This window comes from Choloepus didactylus, chromosome 21, assembly GCF_015220235.1.
Source record: "Choloepus didactylus isolate mChoDid1 chromosome 21, mChoDid1.pri, whole genome shotgun sequence".
Lineage (NCBI taxonomy): Eukaryota > Metazoa > Chordata > Mammalia > Pilosa > Megalonychidae > Choloepus > Choloepus didactylus.
Genome location: NC_051327.1, coordinates 24,907,699 through 24,929,688, shown reverse-complemented (window position 1 = coordinate 24,929,688; position 21,990 = coordinate 24,907,699). Strand labels below are relative to the sequence as shown.

The 21,990-nt window shown below is 49.4% G+C and overlaps 1 protein-coding gene across 6 annotated transcripts in view; it reads right to left on the bottom strand.

The window, feature by feature from the left end:
- The window catches only part of CARD11 (caspase recruitment domain family member 11), a 97,253-nt gene that overhangs the window by 27,704 nt on the left and 47,559 nt on the right, over positions 1-21,990 (bottom strand). For 3 of the 6 annotated variants that reach the window (XM_037813641.1, XM_037813640.1, XM_037813645.1), the window contains exons 2-7: positions 8,055-8,267; positions 6,307-6,444; positions 5,028-5,353; positions 1,537-1,716; positions 480-632; positions 16-141 (exon numbers count right to left, since the gene is read on the bottom strand). In XM_037813641.1, coding sequence (XP_037669569.1) covers positions 16-141; positions 480-632; positions 1,537-1,716; positions 5,028-5,353; positions 6,307-6,444; positions 8,055-8,267 — 1,136 coding nt within the window. Of the gene's footprint in view, positions 1-15; positions 142-479; positions 633-1,536; positions 1,717-5,027; positions 5,354-6,306; positions 6,445-8,054; positions 8,268-17,703; positions 17,846-21,990 lie in introns of all 6 variants that reach the window. The other 3 variants (XM_037813642.1, XM_037813643.1, XM_037813644.1) reach the window with 2 other exon arrangements.

Genomic DNA, 21,990 nt, shown 5'->3' with positions numbered 1-21,990 from the left:
TCCCGAGGTCCCTACCTGGTTCCTCTCCTTCTCCACCTCCTCCAGCTGCACCATGACGGTGTTCATGCGGTGCTTGTACATCTCACAGTCCTTCCCCAGGGTCGAGCACTTCAACTCCAGGTCCTCCTTCTCCTCCAGGTACTACGAGAGACAGGGAGATCAGCACACGCCTCCAGCCCCCCCAGGTCAGGCCTGACGGCTGTGCCCCCCAAGTGCCAGTCCTTCTGGGAGCTGGCTGGGCAGAGGCTGGGCCACCCCCTGGGGTTTGTGGCGAGTACACCCCGTGGCAGGCGATGTCTGGCCGCTGGGGGGACAGGGGAGGACAAAGCAGACTCCGAACCTGCCTGCCCATGGCCTTCGGTCAGGAGGGGAAGCAGGTGTTAAGCAAGTCCCTGCACATATTAATAAAATAACCGTGTGGCATCTGATCCCCAGGGCCGGCGCTGCGTGGTGCCGGCTGCTCTCCCACGGGCGCTCACCTTGTCTCGCAGCTCCTCCGCCTGGCGGATCTCTTCCTGCAGGTTGTAGATCCTGCCAACCAGCTCCTGGCGGTCCTCCAGGGCCTCTTTCCGGTCGTGCTCCAGGATGTCCAGGATGGCCTTGTCTGAGTCCGGCAGGCTGCGCTTCCCGGCCTGGGCAGAGGTGGGCAGGTTTAACAGTGGGGGGTGCAGGGGGAGCTGGAGGGTCAGAGGAGCCCGAATTGGGGCACCAAAGGCCGGCAATGGACACAACAGGAGCAGAAGACTTGTGCCGGGGAAGTGGAAGCAAGAGGAGCTGCTTGTTGGGGTCTTAAGAAGCTTTTCACTCAGGAAGTCAACACCCAGAAAGAGGCACAAAAGCCATTCCCGCTCAGGAATAGCCTTTTAGTCAACACCCAGAAAGAGGCACAAAAGCCATTCCCGCTCAGGAATAGCCTTTCATTGTCCTTTCCCCTCTTACCAGAGCCCAGGGAAGCAGTTGCTGTTCTTCCAAATCCTCTGTCAGCCTCCCCGGAACCATCAACCTGCCACCCCGCCCAGGGCCCGGCCTCTGCTCTGACAGTGTCTGAAACGCAGGGAGTCTGCCTGGGCCCCGTCGAGCTGGAGCAACGGGGGAGGCCTGTTTTCCTTTCCCTGCAGAGTTTTTATTTTTTTTTTCTTTTTGAGGTGTTATTTCTCACAACTTCCTCTTTTATACCCACAAATGATCCTGTGATGATAAATGTGGGAGGCCCTTGAGGTTTCAACAAATGACACACAGTTCGTCACTGGGTTTCTCAGCATTTTAAAGGCAGGTAAGGAGTCCCAGAGGCCCCCTCTCTCCTGGCAGGGCCAGGGGCCTTAATTTTCACGTGACAGTGATTCTCACAGGGCTCTTTAGTGAAGGAAATGTTTTCACAAGTTTATCTCCCATCACGTCACACGTCTGAGAACTCTGAGAAGTGGGTGGCAGGGTCACCCCACTTTGCAGAGGAGGAGACTGAGGCTCCCCGGGTGGTGCACCCGCCCCAAGCCCCCCGACCCCCTCCCCGCCGTCCCCCCAGGCCCCCGGCCTGACCTGAATGATGGACTGCAGCTCCTGGATTTTGGTCTTAAGCATCTCGTTCTCCCGCTCCAGCTCCAGAACCTGCTCCCGCTTGGGCCGGTTCTCAATGTCGTTCTTGAGCTTCAGCGACTGGTTTCTCTCCAGTTTGCATTCCTCCTCCATCTTGTTCAAGCGGTGCTTCAGCTGGTCAATCTGGAGACCCCAAGGATGCCAAGGGGAAAAGGCAGTTGGCAAGAGGCACCCAGAAAACGTGGTGCCCCCTGTACCCCACTGAACCCCCAGCATAACCCATGATGACCACCCCTCTCCTTTTCCTGCTGCTGGAGGACAAGGGCCCAGAGGAAGCTTTCCCGGTAAAACAGACCACCATCTCCCAGTCGGTGGGGGAGCTCCTGCTCAGTTAGTTTAGAACAGCCGGAACAGGGATGTGTGTCCCTCAGAAAAGCCCCTCAGGTGACTCTCGTGGGTGGTACAGGTTACGGATTAGGATAAAAGATCCCAAGTAAGTGTTTCCCAGAGATAGAAGTCACCCATTTCCATGCTCTTTAATGATGGTTTCAAACCCTGATCTCAAGGATTACCCTGGAGAACCTTGGGGCTCCCAAAGGATTGAGGAGCTGAATGTGAATTTGGGGTCCTGGGCCCCCACTCAGACTCCAGCCCCAGACCAGCTCTGATTGTCTGTTTTTTGCTTCTGGGTCTCACCCAAGATTTTACTTGAGCAAACCACACCGCTGCTAAACTCAGCTTGAAATCCACGGGACTGTAAGCTGGAAAGATCTCTAACCTAAAGGACCATGCCAACGTGCGAGCGAGAGGGGCTTCCTGGAAGAGGCAGCTGCCATGTGCTTCCCCATCAAGAGATGTCAGGGACAGCGAGCAGAAGGCTTCCCGGACCTTAGGGTGTCTTCACATGAGCTACACCTGTCCGCTTCCCCGAGCCGGTGCCTTTGCAAAACACCTGAAGCAAGATTGTTTCCATGGGCTGCAAGGAAGGGAGGCACCAAAGGGGTGAGTGTCCTTTTTCGAATCGAGGCTTGTGTGGAGACCTGTTCTCAAGGAATCAGCCAGGTGGAGGGTGGTGGCTTTAGCCAAGAAGGATGGCCGCTGCACCCTGTGGCCTGAGGCAGGGAGGAGAGGAGCAGGCGGGGAGCAGCCGGGGCTGAGAGATGAGCCCGGGACCCAACTGGCCAGATGTTCCTTCAGGTTCTAGACACCTTCTTGCTATTAATGTATTTCCAGGAAACATAAAACGGGAGAAGGTTCTAGGAGAGAAGCTTTAAGTCCCTGCCACGGGCTAACATCCCTAAATCCCAGGCAGACGGCACAGAAAGCCCTCTCCTGTTCATACAGAAAACTCCTACCCAGTTCTCCAGCGGGTCTTGCTGGGCTCACACAAGAGGGTGTCATCGGCTGCTGGTCAATGGGGCGTCTCCAGCATTGGGGCTCAGCTGGCCACGTGTCCCCTCATCCCACAGGCCGACTGGCCTCACACTTGTGGTGGAGAGAGAGGGCAACCCCACGGCACTAGCACTCCCCCAGCTTCCACCGGTGACATGCTTGCTAATGTCGCACTGGCTGGGAGGCTGATCAACGCCCACCCCCACCCCAAGACGTCCATGTCCTGATCCCTGCAAGCTGGGAATATGTTACCTCATGTGGCAAAGGCGACTCTGCAGACATGACTGGGTTGGGGACCTGGAGGTGGGAGGCCTCCTGGATTACAGTGTCCGGAGAGGGAGGCAGAGGGAGCTAATCCCACAGAGAAGGCAGGGTGAAGACGTGGCAGAGAAGGGGCACAGGCCAAGGAACACAGGCGGCCGCTAGAAAAGGCCTGAAGCTGGACGCCCCCGAGTCTCCAGAAGGGCCTAGCCCTGCTGACACCTTGACTTTAGCCCCTAAGATTCATTTTGGACTTCTGACCTCCAAATAAATCTGTGTTGAGTAAAATGAAGGAAAAAAGAGTCCTGCCCAGAATCTTCACAGAGCAGCTCAAGGGTTGTGCGCTGGGTCCAGCCCCCGACCCCTCATTCCACCCATGTGCGTGTGGGGTGCCAGCCCAGGGAGAGCTGACCAGGCAGCCACCCTGCAAAGCCTTGGGGAGTGTTATCCAGCAACTGGGGGGTAGGTATTATTTTCATTATTGCTATTTGCAAATGAGGACACTGAGGCCCAGAGCCAACCACTGGTGAAGCCAGAAGCCAGGATGTGAACTCAGATCTAGAGGACTTAAAAGCGTGGGCCCTTCCCCCGAGGCCGCTGACTCAGCCCACCTGAACTCTGGTTGATGGTTCACTGACCTGTCTGCCCCGCCAAACCGAAAGGGAGTCCACAGAGATCAGGTTGTTCCTCCTGTATCTCCCGGGTGCTCGCACAAAGGCTGAGCCGTGGCAGGTGCTTACTAAAGATCCCTGAGTCCATTTCCCACCCAGCGGCAGAACGATCCTTCTAGATATAAACCCGTCATCACTCCCCAGAGCTCCCTCCTTCAGGGGCGTCCCATCACCACTCAGATAAATCCCCAAGTTCTCACCGTCCCCCCACACGCCGGAACCCTGGCCACCTCTCCCACCCCATTTCGTACCCCTCGTTCATTTGGCTCCTGCCCCACGCGTCCCTGGCTTTCCTCCCCAAGCCCAGCCCGGCCCCCACTCAGGGCCTCTTCATTTGTTTTCCCTCCGCCTGGAAATGCTCTTCCCAGAGGCTTTGCTCAGAGCTGCCTCTCCTGAACACCGGCTTAAAGCAGCACCGCCCCCTCTCTCTCCTCATGCTTACTGAGGAGCAATTATCACTGCCACGAATTTGCTTTCTGATGCGAATGCGGACTCTCAGATGGCAGGGCCAGATCTAGAGGCCTCCTCAAGGCCTAAGAAAAAAAGCCTGGGGGCATAGTGGCACCCGTAAGACAGGACTGAACAAGTGACGCAGATGCCCCCCCCTTCTCCATTTCAGAGGTCAACACCTCCATGACCCTGAGCCTTTGGTCCCATCATGGCTTCCCTGACATTTACTGATCACACACCGTACCGGGCCCGTGGGGGCCTTGGGGATACAGCTGTGAGGGACAAATCCTGCCCTCAAGGAGCTCACGCCTCCTTCCCGGACGAGGTCCTATGCCCTCTCCCAAGCAACTTTTCCTGAGGCCCGTGGTCCAGGCCCTGTCGCCGGGGTCCTCTATCCCCCCAACCTGGCCCTGTGTTGGGCCTGCGTGCGCGTGCGCATATGCGCACATTGCACCTGCGCTCAGGCGCGGGCAGCCCCAAGCGGCCTTTGTGCGCAGGCGCCTGGCGGATCTAGGCCCTGAGCCGGGGCTGGGCGGTCCCATCGGGCCTGTCTGCGCATGTGCACACATGCGCACGGAGCACCTGCGCCATGAGCCGTGGCCGTAAGCCCCACGTGGCCGCGTGCGTACCTGTGCTCACCTGGGCTCGTGCACAGGTGGCTCTGGATCCCCGGCCCTCCGTTCCCCTCACCCGGCTGGGCCGTGTGCGCGGCTCCCTCACCTCGAGCTGGAGGTCCCGGCTCCTCATCACCGCCATGTTTTTCTCCTCACTGAGCTGGGCGTAGCGCATGGCCAGGTTGTAGTTGTCGTCCTTCACCTTGACCAGCTCGTCATTGTAGCCGTCCCGCTCCTCCTTCATCTTGTAGTACCGCTCCTGGAAGGTCAGCAGCTCCACCCGCGTCAGCGTCAGCTGCTTCTTCTCGTCCTCCAGCTGCCGCGCCTTGGCCAGCAGCTCGCACCGCTGCAGGTCCTTGGCCTTCATCTGCTGCTGCAGCTTGATGACCTCGTTCATCAGGAAGTGCGTGAGGCCCTCGTGGCCCTCCTCCACTGCGGAGAGGGGCCCGTCAGGCCTGAGGACTGCGAGGGGGTGGGGAGAGGGGCACCCGACCAGGGGCGGGTCCTTCCTTCACTCGCCCACTCCCTCACCAACATTCTCCTCCACTCCTACCACCCACCGGCCCTGGGGACTGGGGTGAGCAAAACAGCCTCGGTCCTGCAGAGTTTTGGGTCTATGAGGGAGAAAGATGTTAAGAAATGAAATGATCACCCGGAAATACACCACAGACAGAGAGAGTTTCATAAAGAAAAGGCTTCCGGGGCTATGAGAGGGTGTGGCAGGGGGATCAGATCCAGCCCTCTGGGCAGACGAATTAGAGAAGGATTTGCCAGTTGAGCTGACATGTGAAGTTGAGGAGGAAAAATGCATTCTAGACAGGTGAGACACCACTGCCATGGCCAGCTGGGTAGGTGGGGAAAATTGGCACATTTCAGGAACTGAAGGAAGGCCAAAGTGGCTGGTGCCAGGGGAGAGAGGAGGAGGCAGACGGGTGAGTTGGGGTGTGAGCACGGATGGACCCCATTAAAGACCTGGGTCTTTACATAGCAGTGGAAAACCAGTGAAGGGTTGTAAGCAGGAGAGGGGAATGTGACAAGAGTGGAGAAAGGATTGGCATGGGCAGGAATGGAGGGGAAGTGGTGGAGAGGGAGAGATGGATTCAAGGATGTTTAGGAAGGAAACGAGAGGAGGCAAGTTAGCGGCGAGATACAGAGGACAGAATAAACTTCCTTTCTGCCCTAGGACCATTCATGGAGAATGCTCCGTGAACACCTACTGCTTTTGGCTCCTGCTTCCGTTTGCCCCTCTGCCACCTCTTTTCATCATCGGGCAGAAATAAATGGTCACAAATCCTACAAGGCCACAATCCTAATGTCACAGACTTCCACCACAGATACACGCCACCTGCCAGAGCCCAGATGTTCCTGACCACAAAGCCACTTACCCACAATGGTGGAGAACCTCCGGGTGGGCTCCTTCCCAGTCACCAGCTTGTACAGTTCTGGGTAGTAAAACTCCAGGCTCTCCAAGAAGACCACGTAGCCCCTTTGCCCCTTGGTATGGAGAATGTCCAACAGCCGGCCTAGGGGGGAGGGCCACGTCACTCAGTAAGAACCCAACTGGATATAAGTCTCCAAGTCCTGTCTTCTCCTGGTCTCTGACCCTCGATAAACTCTAAGAAGACAGTCACACCATGTTCTGTCTCTCCCGAGTTGAATCTTTGAGTCCAGATAATGTAAGTCAAAGTGCCAGGCCCTCAGCAGGGACACAGCCAGTGTTAGTTTCCTTTCTCTGAGAAATTGGTAAACCTATGATAAATGAAATGTAGCTACAGGAAGCCAACAGTTTCAAAGTGCTTGTCGATTGACCAGGGCTAAAGTTAACCTTATGGGCACCTGCTCTTTTGTGATTGAAGGAGGTTGGAAATACAATAACATTGTGGAAAAATATATGGTTCTCTGGGATTCAGAGCAGGAGGACAAATATTTGGTGGGGGGCTAGGAAAAGTTAGAGGAAGCAGGCATAGTTCTATGTTTTTTTTTGGGATTATTACACAATCTGAAAACATCTTTAACCCAAATGTAACTTGCCCAGCTGATGCCAGTTTCTATCCCACTGCTTCCATTTATCACTTGGATTTCTCGGCCCTTCCTTAAAAGTTTTATTCTCAGATAGTTCTTTCCCCAGGCCCTAAATCTCTACCCTTTGCCTAGACAGGCATAATAAGTAAGTTTCTTCTTGTGTCGGCTCTGGCTGTTTTGTGAAGCTGCCTTGAGCACTGTGTTGAGAAAGATTTTAAAGGTACATCCCAGCTCAGTTGGAAAGCATGCTGTAACTAGTTGTGGCAGCTTTCTTAGAGGCAAAAGAGAGTAGCAGTCTATGTGCACCTTATTACCAGCCATACAGGAGGGTGATTTTCAAATCTTTCAAACCATGATCCACGGAAGGAAATATATTTTACATTATGACCTGGCATCCTCCCATAAAGACAGACAGAAACACATGTATGCATACGTTTACATATATGCATGTATACACACACTGAATCCATGTATACCTGAAACAAGTTTCACAAACTAAGCTTTTTACCCTAACTGAACACGATAAAGTGCCACAGATCCCTTTGGCAGGCTGGAAGAGCCTTGGACCCCTTCTCTGAGTAATATTTTTAAACAGATACAATGAAATACATCAGATTACAAAGGAGACTGATTATAATAAAATATGGTTCTCAAATATTAAGCACATTTGTGATTCAATAATAGATGTGATTTTTTATTAATGCATTAAATAACAAGATCTCTTGGCAGGTGTAGTAGCTACGGCAATTGTGAGGGACAGAGGAGTATAAACAGGATTTTGAGAGATCTGCAACAGCTGTAATGTAATAAAATATCTATACTTTTTATCGTTGACAAAGTTATAGGTATTGCTAATACGACCGTGATTCATTGCTTCCCTTCATTCGTAACTGAAGGGAATGGTACATTTCAGTTTAGGTCAATGAAATAAAGACGTAATGTTCCCCCCACCCAAGTTCCTAGACCCTCTGAATGCTATGCATGGGGGTGGGGAGGGGGTAGGCAGAGGACTGTGGATTACAGTTTAAAACCCCTGAGCCCGAGGGCCTTGCTTTGGCTCTGCCCCCCGCCGGGTGTTTCCTGAAGCTGCCCCCCCCCCCCCCCAGGTTACCTGCCCGGTTGATCTTGGACGGCAGCATGGGGGCGTTGAGCACCTCGTCTTCATCCTGCTCGTCGATGGCCTTACACTGGCGCAGGTAGGGGGTGAGCTTGGCCGGGTTGATGTAGCGACTCAGCATGTGCCGGTTGCACTCCACGTTCTCCCACAAGGCGTCCTCCTCGTCCTTCAGCGTCTCCATGTACTCGTCCATGTCCGGCCCGCCTCCTTTGAGAAGGAAACCCCGACAGGGGTGAGGAGGCGGCCTCACCGGGGCAGCCCTATGAACCCCTCGAGAACATGTTGTTAAGTTTTAAACAATCCAGCACAGAAAAGCGCACGTGGCATTTCGTATGTTACCTAAGGAAGGAGGGGATGTGAATACGAGTATCAGTTTCCTCATACACTAACAAAATAGAAGGGAAGGATAGACCACGAAGAATTTTAAAAGCATACTTGTAGGAAGGGGAAGGCAGATGGGGTGAGGGGATACGGGTGGATGCTAGACTTACTGAATCTGCTTTGTTTTATACATATTTGACAACTCAGAAGACAAAATTGAATTTAAAAAGCAAGCTCTACTATGAAATAAATGAAATTTTGCATCCAGTTGGTGGCTAAATCATACAAAGAAGAATATTTGAAGTGACTTTAAAACAGAGTAACTTGTCCATCCTTCCCTGACAGGGCCAGCAGGAACTACAAAGTCACCTTGAAGTATTTCCGGTAATCATGTCATTCCCAGCAGCGTTGGCACTGTTCTGCTTAGACTGTTGTGTATGTCGAGTAGAGTAGGCAAATGAGAAGTTACGTTGGGTCTGGTTGAAAACTGGGACCTTTGGAGTGGCTGTGTGGTGGACCGTTTTTTCTAAAAATGGCCATAACAGTATTTCTGATCTTACAGGATCTTGGCTCCACCCTCATCAGGAGGTGGGGTTTGTCTCCCAGCTCCCTTGAACTGGGCGGGACCTTTTATGGCCGTGATGAATGTACCGTGGTGGAACGGTTGCTGCAAGACTCCTGGGGCTAGGTCATAAAAGGTGCCACGGCTTCCTCTTGGTTCTCTCTCTCTTCTCTCTCTCTCAGTTTGCTCACCCTGGCATGAAAAAGCCCAAACTAGCCCATTCAGAGAGACCACATGGAGAGGCTCCTCTGGAGGGAGACTGAGGCCCCCAGCCAACAGCCAGCGTCAACCAGCAGACATGTCCGGGAGTGAGTCTTCAGAAGGTTCTGGTCCCCAGCCTTTCTGCGCCTTCTGGCCGAGGCCCCAAACATCAAGGAGCAGAGATGAGAAGTCCCCACTGAGCTCTGCCCAAATTGCAGATTTGTGAGTAAAATAAATGTTATTTTAAGTCACTAAGTTTTGGAGTGGGTCATTAATGGCACCAAATAACTGGAACGGGTACAGATATGATTGCAAAACTGATGAGTTAATTAGAAGACCTGGTAGTCCTGAATTTGAGTTGGATGTATCAACGTTAGCCTATGATGCACAGTAATTTAAATAAAAAAACAATCCTGGCTCTGTCCATTGCAAAGACCTGGAAACAATAATAAACCCAGTAGAATGAGCATCCCAAGTGCCATATTGTGGTCCCTAAATGCTGTTTCCCTCTAAATGGGACCAGGGCTCTTTGGAGAAAGGGCTGATGGTTGTTGAAGGTGGGGGATGGTTCCGTGGGATTTTGTCATATAGTCTTTCAACTTTTACTCATGGTTGAAAATTTCCTTTAGAAAAAGCTAAAAAAGGAAACGAAATCCTCAACAACAAGTGTTTATCATACAACTACCATGTTTCAGGTGTTATGATGGGATTGGGGAACATAAAAATGAAAGAGAGTGTCATGGAGAAAATTACTTTGTAAGCAAAGGTCTAATAAATGGAGGGGATCCCAAATGGGAAGACTCACTATTGAAGACATGTCAATTCTCCTTAAATTAATATATAAATTCAATGCACTTCAATAAAAACTTTCATATATATTTTTTGGATCTTGGTAACTTGATTCTACAATGCATGTGAAAGAATTGAGATCCAAGAATAACAAGGACAGTTTTTAAAAAAAGTAAACAAGGGGAGGGGGATTCCCTTACCAGATATCAGAGTTTACTATAAAATTATAGTAATTAAAATAGCATAAAATTTGCTCAAAAGTGGTCTAATAGATCCGTGCAGCCCAGCTTCATATCCGAGCAGATATGCACCTAGCATGACTCATTATAGGGACTAAGTGATAAATAGTGCTAGAACAATGGCCTTTCCATATGGGAAAGAATACAATTAAATCTCTCATACCATAAACAAAATAAATCCCTGATGGACTACTGAGAAAAGTAAAACTACATCTGTTAGATGAAAATATAGGACAAAAGTTTTTCAGCTTTTGGGTGGGAGAAGGATTTCTTAAAAAGACACTAAACTACACAGCAAAAGATTGATACATTTGATCACATCAAAATTAAAAGCCTTTGCAAGCAGTAACAAACATTAGATAGAGCTTATCAAGTCAGACACCTGTCTAAATTTCTAAATGCTTTTCATTTGTTAACTCATTCAATCCTTCTAATTCTGTGAGATAGGAACTACATTTATGCCTATTTTATGGATAAAGGAACTGAGTTCTAGAGGGGTTAAGTAACATGCTCAAAGCCACACAGCAGGTAAGTGGTAGAACTGGGATTTGAAGGCACACAACTGGGTTCCAGTGTGTGCATTTGTAAGCACAAGCCTATAGTGGGAAAAAAAAAAATCTCTCACCAAAAAGATAAAGTAACAGGCTGAGAGAAAATATCTGCATCATACATGAAAAAAAAGGGGAATTGCATCTAGAATGTATAATGAATTTCCACATAGTAATAAGAAAAAGAATAACAACCAATAGAAAAATGGGCAAAGTAATAAACCAGGGAATTCACAGGAGCAGAAACCCAGATGATTAATACACATATTAAAAGACACTCAACTTCCCTAACAATCGTAGAATTGCAAACCAAAACAATGAGGAAGTCCCAATTGACACCCATCATTATTGAGGATTGTTTTATATCTTAGCATATGGTTTCTCCCAGAGAATGTTCCATGCTCATGCCTGAGGAGAACTGTATTCTACTGGAGTTGGGTGGTATGCTCTATAGCTGTCTGGTAGGTCTAATTTGTTTATAGTGCTGTTCAAGTCTTTTATTTCTTCATCTTCTGCCTAGTTCTAGCTAATATTGAAAGTGGGGTATTGAAGTCTCCAACTATTGTTGTTAAATTGTCTATTCTCTTTTCAATTCTGTCAGTTTTCACTTCATGTATTTTGAGGTTCTCTTTTTGGCAAATACATGTTTATAATTGTCATAACTTCTTTGTGAATGACTCTTTATTGTTATGAAATATCTTTCTTCATCCTAGTAATGCTTTTGTTTTAAAGTCTATTTTTTTCTGATAATAGTACGGCTACTCCACCTCTTTTATGGTTTGGTTAGCATGATACACCTTTACCTGCCCTTTTACTTCCAACCTATTTGCATCTTTGAATCTACAGAGTTTCTCCTGTAGACAGTATATAGGTGGTTAAAAAAAAAGTCCAATATGATAATCTCTGACTTTTGATTAGTTCATTCATTTTTAACTGTTGGATATTATTCTATTGCAAGGATGTAACATAATTTATTTACCTATTTCCCCATTGCTGGCTATTTCATATTTCTCCAGTTTTTTTATCTGAACTATTATTTGCCCTGTGTGCAATAGGAAAAAAATGGAAACACTCTAAATGCTCATCAGTAGGTATTCCACGAGCCTTTGGCACTATGGAATACTACAGAGTGTTTTAAAAGAAGTCAGCAACATGAAAATACCCCAAGATCCACAGTTAAATTAAAAAAAAAAGCAAACTTCAGAATATATTCTATAGGAAATTATTTCTATACCCAACACAACACAAAGCAAGGCTATAATTATGTAGGGGTGTGTGTGTGTGTGTGTGAGACAGAGAGAGAGAGGAGAGAAGGGCAGATTTGAAAGGATCTGATCACAATGGCTATATCTAGAAGAGGAACGTGTTAGAGGTTAGTGATGGTCAAGGAGGATTTGGACATTATCTGTTTTGTTTTATTGTTGCCACAAGCCTGTATCTATGTGTTACTTGTATAGTAAGAAATAGAAGATAAGTGAACAAAAAAGAAAGGCCAAGCCTGGGGCCGGAGATACACCCGTATCTGATATTTGCCTTGGTATCCACGTCTTCTCCTGAGGCCCAGCCCTGCTGCCCCGGCTGATAGACCCCCTCCCAGGAGAACCCATCCAGAGGGTGGCTGGATTGCAAGAATCAAATCCTTGGACTCAGGGATTTCATTTGGGCCAAAGAAAGCTGGTGGACGAGTGAGCGTGCCACGGGGAGCTGTGCTAGAAGTGGGGTGAAGGCGGCTGTGGAGGCTGGAGCGAGGCAGGCTGAAGCTGTGGGGGCAGAGGGGGATGAGTGAGCAGAGACACTGGGTCTGCTGGGTGGAAGCAGCCGTGAGAGACCCCGAGGTTCCTTGAGAAGTGGCAGGAGGGTTTCCCGTGGTGCCCGGCTCCAGTTCCCATCCCCATGAAGCTTGGCCGTGTGCGGTGTCCAGTCCTTGCACGTGGTGTTGGGCCTTGTGGGCCTTCAGCAACCTCCCCATTAACTGATTGCTCTGTGTTGAGCCGCTGTTGTTCCATGTGATTGCAGAGCCTGGGATCCAAGCACCTGGCTTGCCATTAGGAGCAACAGCTGGATTTAAATGGATTAAAAGTGAGGAATCTGTCCCCATTCAATCCAATTAACTTTGCAGAGACAGAAACTTCGCTTCACAGACTGAAGCCCTCAGCTCTAGAGCCCTTTTGCTCACACACAGCATGGTTTCATGGGCCACTAGTGAGAGTCTGTGGGTCAGATGGACATAAATATACCTCCTGTGGCCGGTCACCCTGATGAACGACATGTTCATTCACCAAGGAAATGTACCTACCTTTGTATTTTAAGGGACTGACATCCTACAAATGTGATTCAACCAATTATTTACTGAGCAGGGTGGCACTGCTGTGGTTGCAGGGCACCCTCTCCTTCTTTGTGCTAACAGAACCCCGCTTTTTTCAGGAATCAGGTGACCCCAGGCCCCAGGGAGGCTTCTGGGCTTCCAAGCTACAAGGACTGATCTTGTTTGGCCTTTACCAGTGATTTAGGAATAAGTGTGTGCAGTGCTTTATGGCCGGTGTGGTCTGTGGGAAAGTCTGCCGGGAACCCTGGGGGTTTTCCTCGATATTTGAAAGGAAGACAGGAGGGACATTCTGTTGTCAGGCTTCTGGATGCTAGTGTCTGAAGGCCTGGCTGATGGTTGGAGTTGCTGCACCCCACCCATGACCCAAGGATTCACCTGAGGACCAAAGCTAAGCCCAGCATGGGTCGTGGTGGCTGCGTCCACCTGGGCGCTGATGTCCATCCTAGACCCCGTCCACCTTCCCAGGAAAGATAATAAATGTCCTGTGCACTTGGCCTTTTTAAGTTGGGTCTACCATTATTTGCAGCCCAAACATTCCTAACTAATAAATTCACCTACTGTTCACAGACTGGCGACGTACAGTGACCTACAGGGGAAGGAAGAGCGTGCGTTGAGAAGCTGGCACCACTAGAGGGGCCGCAAGGGGTGTGTCTAGGACACGGTTACGTGCAGCTCCGTGCGGGAGACAAGCGGGCCTGCACGGACCACAGGAGCATTTCTCGGGGTTCCTCCCCGACAAAGGAGGTTGTACGCGACGCTGCGAAGCCCCAGTTGCGAGAGCCCCTGGTGCCTCAGGGACCTGTTCCTCCCGGGCAGCGGTCTCGGCAGAGGAAGGCAGAAGCGAACGGGAAGTGACGAGGGTAAATCCTTCTTTCCACAACAGGGATGAAAGGTGCCCTGCACCGCATCTGCAAGCGGAGCACAGGACCTTGCTCTGGATTAAACCTGTCACCTCATTCCTGGCCCTGTGCAGCCCGGCTGCTGGGGAAACCAGGGTGAAGGAGGTTCCCTGAGAACGGACCGCCAGGGCACCTCAGTCGGCCCTCTGTCTAAATTGCCTTGCTTAATTGTCACAGCCACTCTAAGGAGTGGGGGGATTCTCCCCATTTTGCAGACAAGGAAACCAAGGAAACAACTTGCCCAGGGCACGAAGCTGCGTTCTCCTGCAGACGCCCCTGAGGCTAAGGCTCCCTCTCGGGTTCCTCCCCTTAGAGAGCAGGTCACACACAGCAGAAGCTCTCGGGGCAGAGCAAGGGAGGTAAAAGCAAGCAGCAGAATGTGGGATTACAGCCACCCATGACATGGGACCCATGTGTTCTCATGTGCAGTGCCACAGAGTAAGGGTGAAATTTAACCCCCTGCTCAGAAGGGACTTCCCAACGGACCTCGGTTAGTGCTTTACAAAACTTCAGGGCTGGAAAACAATTTGGCTTTCCTAGGAGGGTCGACACCCCACAACCCAGGTCTCCCTCATCGGGGTACTCCCTAGAGAAACCTATCCATGTGCACCAGGAGCCCGGGTGAGAAAGTTCCATGGCAGCCTCGTGTACCCCCAAACCTGGAAACTACCCACATATCCAGAAGCAGTAGAGTGGGTAAGTAACTCGTGGTGCAGCCAACCCCAGCATACGTTGTAATTATGTTCTGTAAAGTTGCTGAAACACTGACTTGGCAAAAACAGAAGCACCGTTCCTGGGGAGATGCAGGGTTACCCTCCCACAAGCCCGTCCGTGATCACGACATTTTCACCAACCGATCAATACCCAGCCTTGCTTTATGCTGTTTCTGTTTAAAGACACCTTATTTAATGCATTGTTGGTTCAATAACATTGAACTCAGGGCAATGACACTTACTCGGGCCTGAACGAGGCTCAGCTAACACGCGCCCCCTCTCCGTGAGGCACGTCACGGCCCTCTTGCACCCGAGGAAACCAGGCAGCACCTCCGCACTAGGCTGGGGCCATTTTAAACAGCAAAGTCGCCAACCAAAGGCACGATGTGGAAGTCGTGGCACTAAATAAACCGTGGAAAGGACGCTTGTTTACGGGAGGCTCAGGTTTCCATGAGGGACCCTGAAAGCACCGTGAGTGTTGACTGGGGTGAACGAGGACGTTTTAGCAAGTGGGTGAGTGTGCAGATAGAGGGCCCACAAATAATGAGGATCGACTGCACAGCTCCATAAATCAACGTGAGTGAACCTCAGGGGCACGACGCAGAGTGGAAAAGCAAGTCATGGAACACACACAATACAGAGCCTTTATGTAAAGTTCAAAACATGCAAAACAAAACCATCTTATTAAGGATAGATATCCCTATCCCTGTCTCTATATCTGTATCTATATCATCTATATCTGTATATCTATAGTTACATTTAAATCTATATCTGCATCAATATATCTATATCTACATCTGTATTTATAACTATATCCATATCTGTATCTGTCCTGTATCTATATCTGTATCTACATCTATATCTGTATCTATATCTATATCTGCACCTATATATCTATATCTATCTACAACTACATCTATATCTACATCTGCACCTATCTCTGTGTCTATATCTACACCTGTATCTAAATCTACATCTACATCTACATCTGCATCTACATCTGCATCTATATATTTATATCTGTATCTGTTCTATATCTATATCTGCATCTATATCTATACCCATATCTATCTATATCTGCACCCAAATATCTATATCCATGTACATCTATATACGCATCTGTATCTGTATCTAAATCTATATCTGCATCTATATAGCTACACCTGTATCTGTATCTACAGCTGTAACTATATGTACATCTGCATCTATATATCTGTATCTTCATCTATATATCTATATCTGTATCTGTATCTATCTGTATCTGCATCTGCATCTGTATCCACCTCTACCTCCGCCTCTAGATCTATAATGAGAGGTAAGGGACTGATAAAAATCAGAGTGGCAGCTGCCCCTGTGCTTGTTGAGGGCACCCAGGGACAGCAGTGACACTGGGAATTGTGCTACTGCTTTAGCTGGGGACACGAGTGGCCATTTTATTGTTCTTTGTCTCGAATATACACATTATATACAATTTTTTGTATGTAGGAAATAGTTCATGGACAAAAACTACCGACAGTGTAGCTAGTCTCAAAAGAAAAAAACAATCTAGGACACAGTTTCAAATGCACTTCCCCGCCTAAACCCTGCGCTGTCACTCGGCCTGTCTCAGCGCCATTGTCACTGGGGACGAACCCAGCAGCTTGTGTCAAACTCGGGGCAGTTTCTTTGAAAACAATTTGTCCAGAAATGGATGCTCAGGCGCCGAGGCTCTGAGTTTTAACAGCCTGCTGGGCCCCCACCCTCAGTCTCAGCCAGAGCTTGCGGCAGCAATGACGGACCCCGGTGGGCCTGGCTCACGGTCTCCGTCAACCCCGAGACCAAAGTGTGCTTTCTACTGCAGCTGGGAAAGCAAGTCCAAGCACCTGGCCGGACTGTCCAGGAAGCGTCCTCTCGCCTCTTCTGCGGAAAGCACAGGACAAGGAGACGATCTGCTCCTGGACAAACTCCCCCACAGCTGCTGCTCTTAATTCCCTCCCTCATTCATTCACATCCCTTATCACGAGGCTCCGGGACGCTCTTATGACAAAGTTCAATGTTGCTAACTTGACCTCCAGGCTCTGTGACCGGCGTTCTGCCACCCCCCAGGTCTCCCTCCAGCCGTGTCCCAGGCGCACTGGGCCTTCTCTCTGATTCTGCTGAACTCTTCCTTGCTTTGGAGCCCGCTCCCGGGTCCCCCCTCTGCCTGGAACCCACCCCTCAACTCCCACCACAAGTCTCAGGTAACCCTCACTTTACATGCACATTTTTTTATTTGGTTTTATTGAGATATATTCACATACTATAAAGTCATCCATGGTGTACAATCAACTGTTGACAGTACCATCATATAGATGTGCATTCATCACCCCAATCTATTTTTGAATATTTTCCTTACCTCAGAAAGAATCAGAATAAGAACAAAAAATACAAGTAAAAAAGAACACCCAGATCACCCCTCCCATCCCACCCTATTTTTCATTTAGGTTTTGTCCCCATTTTTCTACTCATCATCCATACACTGGATAAAGGAAGTGTGATCCACGGGGTTTCACAATCACACTGTCACCCCCTGCAATCTACATTGTTACACAATTGTCTTCAGGAGTCAAGGCTACTGGGTTGGAGTTTGGTAGTTCCAGGCATTTACTTCTAGCTATTCCAATACAATAAAACCTAAAAACTGTTATTTATATAGTGCATAAGAATGTCCACCAGAGTGACCTCTTGACTCCATTTGAAATCTCTCCGCCACTGAAACTTTATTTCGTTTTATTTCACATCCCCCTTTTGGTCAAGGAGATGGTCTCAATCTCATGATGCCGGGTCCAGATTCATCCCTGGGAGTCACATCCTGCGTTACCAGGGAGATTTACACCCCTGGGAGTCGGTCCCACGTAGGGGGGAGGGCAGTGACTTCACCTGCTGAGGTGGCTCAGTTAGAGAGAGAGAGAGAGGGCCACATCTGAGCAACAAGGAGGCACTCGGGGAGACTCTTAGGCACAATTGTAAGCAGGTTTAGCCTCTCCTTTACATGCAAATTTTTAAATTTAAAGAATTAGAGCATACACACGGTTCCTGGCACGTGGAAAGCGCTCTGTAAGTGGGAGCCACTAGACTGTCACCGAGGCCGGACTTTGACACCTTCCGGCTGGGTCTTGTCCTGCCTCGAGCCAGGCGCGGTCTGATCTGGGGTTCGGATGGCCGGGATCTGGAAAGGGAAAGGAAATCAGGTCCGGAAAGAGAGAATCATTCAATTCCCAAGGCGTCCTCGGCCTCGGAAGAAAAGGCCAGACGTCCTGGGCGAGCATCTCTCCAGGAGAGTTTTGCTCCCAGCAGTGGAACAGCCTGGAAGGCCACTGACCACAGGCCGAGACTGTGGCCACGGGGAGGAGGTCAGATTGGAGCCTCCGGAGTTCCTCGTGGCCAGGGTGCGAGTCCTTACAGGGTTTTGACAAACGCATGTGCAGGGTGGGGATATTCGAATCGGCTGCTAATCCATTAAGTCAGAAGCGGCAGACCATATTCCTGACCGGAATTCCCTTCCCCATGAATTATGTCTTCAGCCTCTGACTTGCCCTGGGTTGGGCAGGACCCTTCCCTGGCACACAGTCTGTGATTTCCCAAAGGTGCAGTTTCTCACGGTGAGTGACAAGGCCACTGTGGACACACGGCACAGTCCCCCAGGAGCCGGCTGTGGTCGTGGGGTTTACGGGCAAAGGGCCAGCTCTCCTTCCGCACGATGGGAGACGGAGAGGGGGCAAAGTGAGGTTCAAACCTTAAAGTAAGGAGGGGTTTTCAACTGTTGAGAGGCCCTCCCGTCCCCGGTCCCCACAGCTGCCAGAATCCCTGCGTTGGCACCTCGGGCAGCTGTTTGGAGACCTCTCTGCTCGGGAGCGACGGGGCCCAGGGAACCAGTGTTGAATCAGCATCTTGCTCTTGGTTTTGGCCTGGAGGACTGATCACGGTGACACCGGCAACCCTGGGGTGGACAGAAGCGGCCCTGGTGGGCTGTCCGTGAGGCTCGCGGCGGGCTGTCAGAGCCCCTCGGCCTCCAGAGGACACCAGCTCCTGGGTCTCCCGCTCGGTGGCTGGGACAGGAGCGGCCTCCCTGCTTCCCTGCACCGTGGCCGAGGGGACGGGCAGGAGGTAACTTGCACCTACAAGGCCGCCGACAGGCAGCGCTTCCTCTAAAATGGTAAAGAGAGCAGAGCAGCCTGGCAATCAGTGAGCAAAAGAAGAGGGAAATTAGACTTTTATGTATTTGTGTGTTTTTTTTTTTTAAATGATAGCACGGTTCCTTTATAATAAGAAGAAAAGACTTAAATTTTTTTTTTTTTTCAATTTATAAGACAGGTTTTAATAGCAAGTCAGGGAAGCCAGGTTTGCGCAGCCACCCTTGCTATGCTGCCTTCCCCCCGTGTCCACAGCAGGCTGGGGAAACTGAGGTACAAGACAACAAATGTGCTGTTTCTGCCCTTGGAATCTTGAAGACAGCCCTCGAGAACTTGGTCCCAAGGCTGGCGAATATTTATGGTGTCCTTCTCTTGAGAGATTGGCTTATAGGCATAAATTCAACCGGCTCAAACATCATCCCTAATGCACATGAACTATTTACTATGTGCCAAGTACTTTGTCGAGCATAATCGATAAAGCTCCAGAACTCTTTGAGGCAGGTGTTAATATTATTATTATCACCACCAGCTTAAAGCCAAGAAAATCGAAGCTGGGAGAGTGTGATGGTTTGGAGCTGTGTGTGCCCCGGAAAATGTGTTCCTGAAGTTACTGCATCCCCGCGGGTGTGGAGCCTTGTCAGCAGGACCTGTGATGAGGCAACTTTGGTGAAGGAGGGGCCCACCTCAACCAGGAAGGGTCTTAGTGGGGTTCCTGGAGTACCGTATAAGCAGAATGAAACTCAGAGAGAGAGAGACGGAGGGAGAGAGAGAGAGAGAGGGAGAGAAAGCCACCGAGGGAGAGGCCAGAAGCTGAACATCAACGGAGCCCGGAAGGGATGGGCGAGGCCGGGAGAAGACACCACGTGCTCGGCCATGCGGTGGAGGAGCCCAGGGCCGAGGGTCGCTGGCAGCCGGCCCCGGACGCCACAGTCTTTGGGGAGAAAGCATCGCCTTGTTGATGCCTCGATTTGGACTTTCTTCCTGGCCTCAAAACCATGAGCCATTAAATTCCCATTGTTTAAACCGACCGTTGCATGGTGTGTGCTGGAGCGGCCGGGGAAAGGAAAACAGAGGTTCAAGGTCACACGACTAGCACAGGAGGTGCAGCTGGGGCCCAAGTTTCTCTAAGTTCCATTTAGTCACTCCTATATAGCCCCTAGAACAGCTTTTTTTTTTTCTTTCTTTTTTTTTTACTTTTTAAATGTATATAAACAGAAAGTGTGCATATAAAAATTCCCTGAAATATCAGTTTAACACATGAGCTTAAGGCAGAACTAAAATAGATGGCAGATATTGAGTCAGGATCAAAATGAACAAGTATTCCTTCCCAATAAAGGAATCAGTTGCTTGGTAGGTTGTGAGCTCCCCGTCACTATTCAGACACGCCTGGTGCCCATTCACCTTACAGTGAAGCTCAGGAGTTGACAAGCTGATCACATCTGCAGTTTCTTGTCACCTCCCGCTTAAGTATAAACAAAGAGCCAAGGTCACTAGATAAAAGTCTCCAGGTGAAAGGCACAGATCAAAATAGACAAACTGGTAACAAGGAAACTGTAGGAAGCAGACAATGCACAGGATAAGAGAAAACTTAAAGGAAAAAACACAGCCCTTACAATTAAGATCCATCTAGAGATCAGATCATATATTGCATCCGTAAAAAAATAGTAGGGGGCTATGGGAAGGAAACAATCAAAGGACAAGGATGAGTTCTTGGCAAATGTAAATAAAGTGCAGAAATTTAAAATCAATAGAATATCTGGAAGATAAACTAGGGAGAAAACTCCCAAAAAGTTAAAGAAAAGTGGTAGTGGTGGTGGTGAGATCAATTTAGGACGTCTAATATCTAACACATGGATAGAGTGAGCAGGGAAAATTAAGGAATGAAATTATCAGAGAAATAATACCAGAGAATTCTCAGAACGTCAGAATACCAGTCTTCAGCGGGCCCAGCGACTGCTCAGTATAATCAGTGGAAAGAGAGCCTTCCCCAAACACATCGTTGTGAAATGTGAGACCAACGGGGAGCAAGGGAAGACCCCAAACACTGCCAGAGAGTGAACATCAGGCCACGTGCAAAGAGCTGGATATTAGTGTGGTGTCTGTCTTTCTCAGAGCAGTACTGGAAGGCAGGAAACAAGGGGGCAATGCCTCCAAACCGAATTTTTTTTTTATTTTTACCTTGAATTCTACACCTTCCTAAACTAATAATAGTGGAAATAGAATGATATTATTTTCAGAAAGGCAAGAACTCTAAAAATTGATCTCCCATTGTTCTAGTTTGCTAATGCTGCCAGAATGCCAAACACCAGAGACGGATTGGCTTTTATAAAGGGGGTTTATTTGGCTACACAGTTACAGTCTCAAGGCCATAAAGTGTCCAAGGTAACACATCAACAATCGGGTACCTTCACTGGAGGATGGCCAATGGGTGTCCGGAAAACCTCTGTTAGCTGGGAAGGCACATGGCTGGCATCTGCTCCAAGTTCTGGTTTCACAATGGCTTTCTCCCAGGATGTTCCTCTCTAGGCTGCAGCTCCTCAAAAATGTCACTCTTAGTTGCTCTTGGGGCATTTGTCCTCTCTTAGCTTCTCCGGAGCAAGAGTCTGCTTTCAACGGCCGTCTTCAAACTGTCTCTCATCTGCAGCCCCTCTCTCAGCCCCTGTGCATTCCTCAAAGTGTCCTTCTTGGCTGTAGCAAGCTTGCTCCTTCTGTCTGAGCTTACATAGTGCTCCAGCAAACTAATCAAGGCCCACACTGGATGGGCAGGGCCACACCTCCATGGAAACTATCCAATGAAAGATCTCACCCTCAATTGAATGATCACATCACCATCGAAACATCCAATCAAAAGCCTCCAACCCAATCAACAGCAATACATTTCCTGCCCACACAAGACTGCATCAAAGATAATGGTGTTTTGGGGACATAATACATCCAAACCGGCACACCCATGTACCCTCTCTTAGGAAACCACTGGAGGAGATGCTCAGAATGGAGCCCAGAAAGCAAGGGATCTAAGGGAAGAAAATAGCAAGGGGAGGCCCAGGAGGAGCGTGAGGTGGCAGGGGCAGCTGGCCAAGATTCGGAGGCACCTTAGAGAGAGAGGCTGTCATGGGGAAAATACTCAGGGGGTCATCACATATATTTAATAATGTATGAAATAATATGGTAGATACCCAAG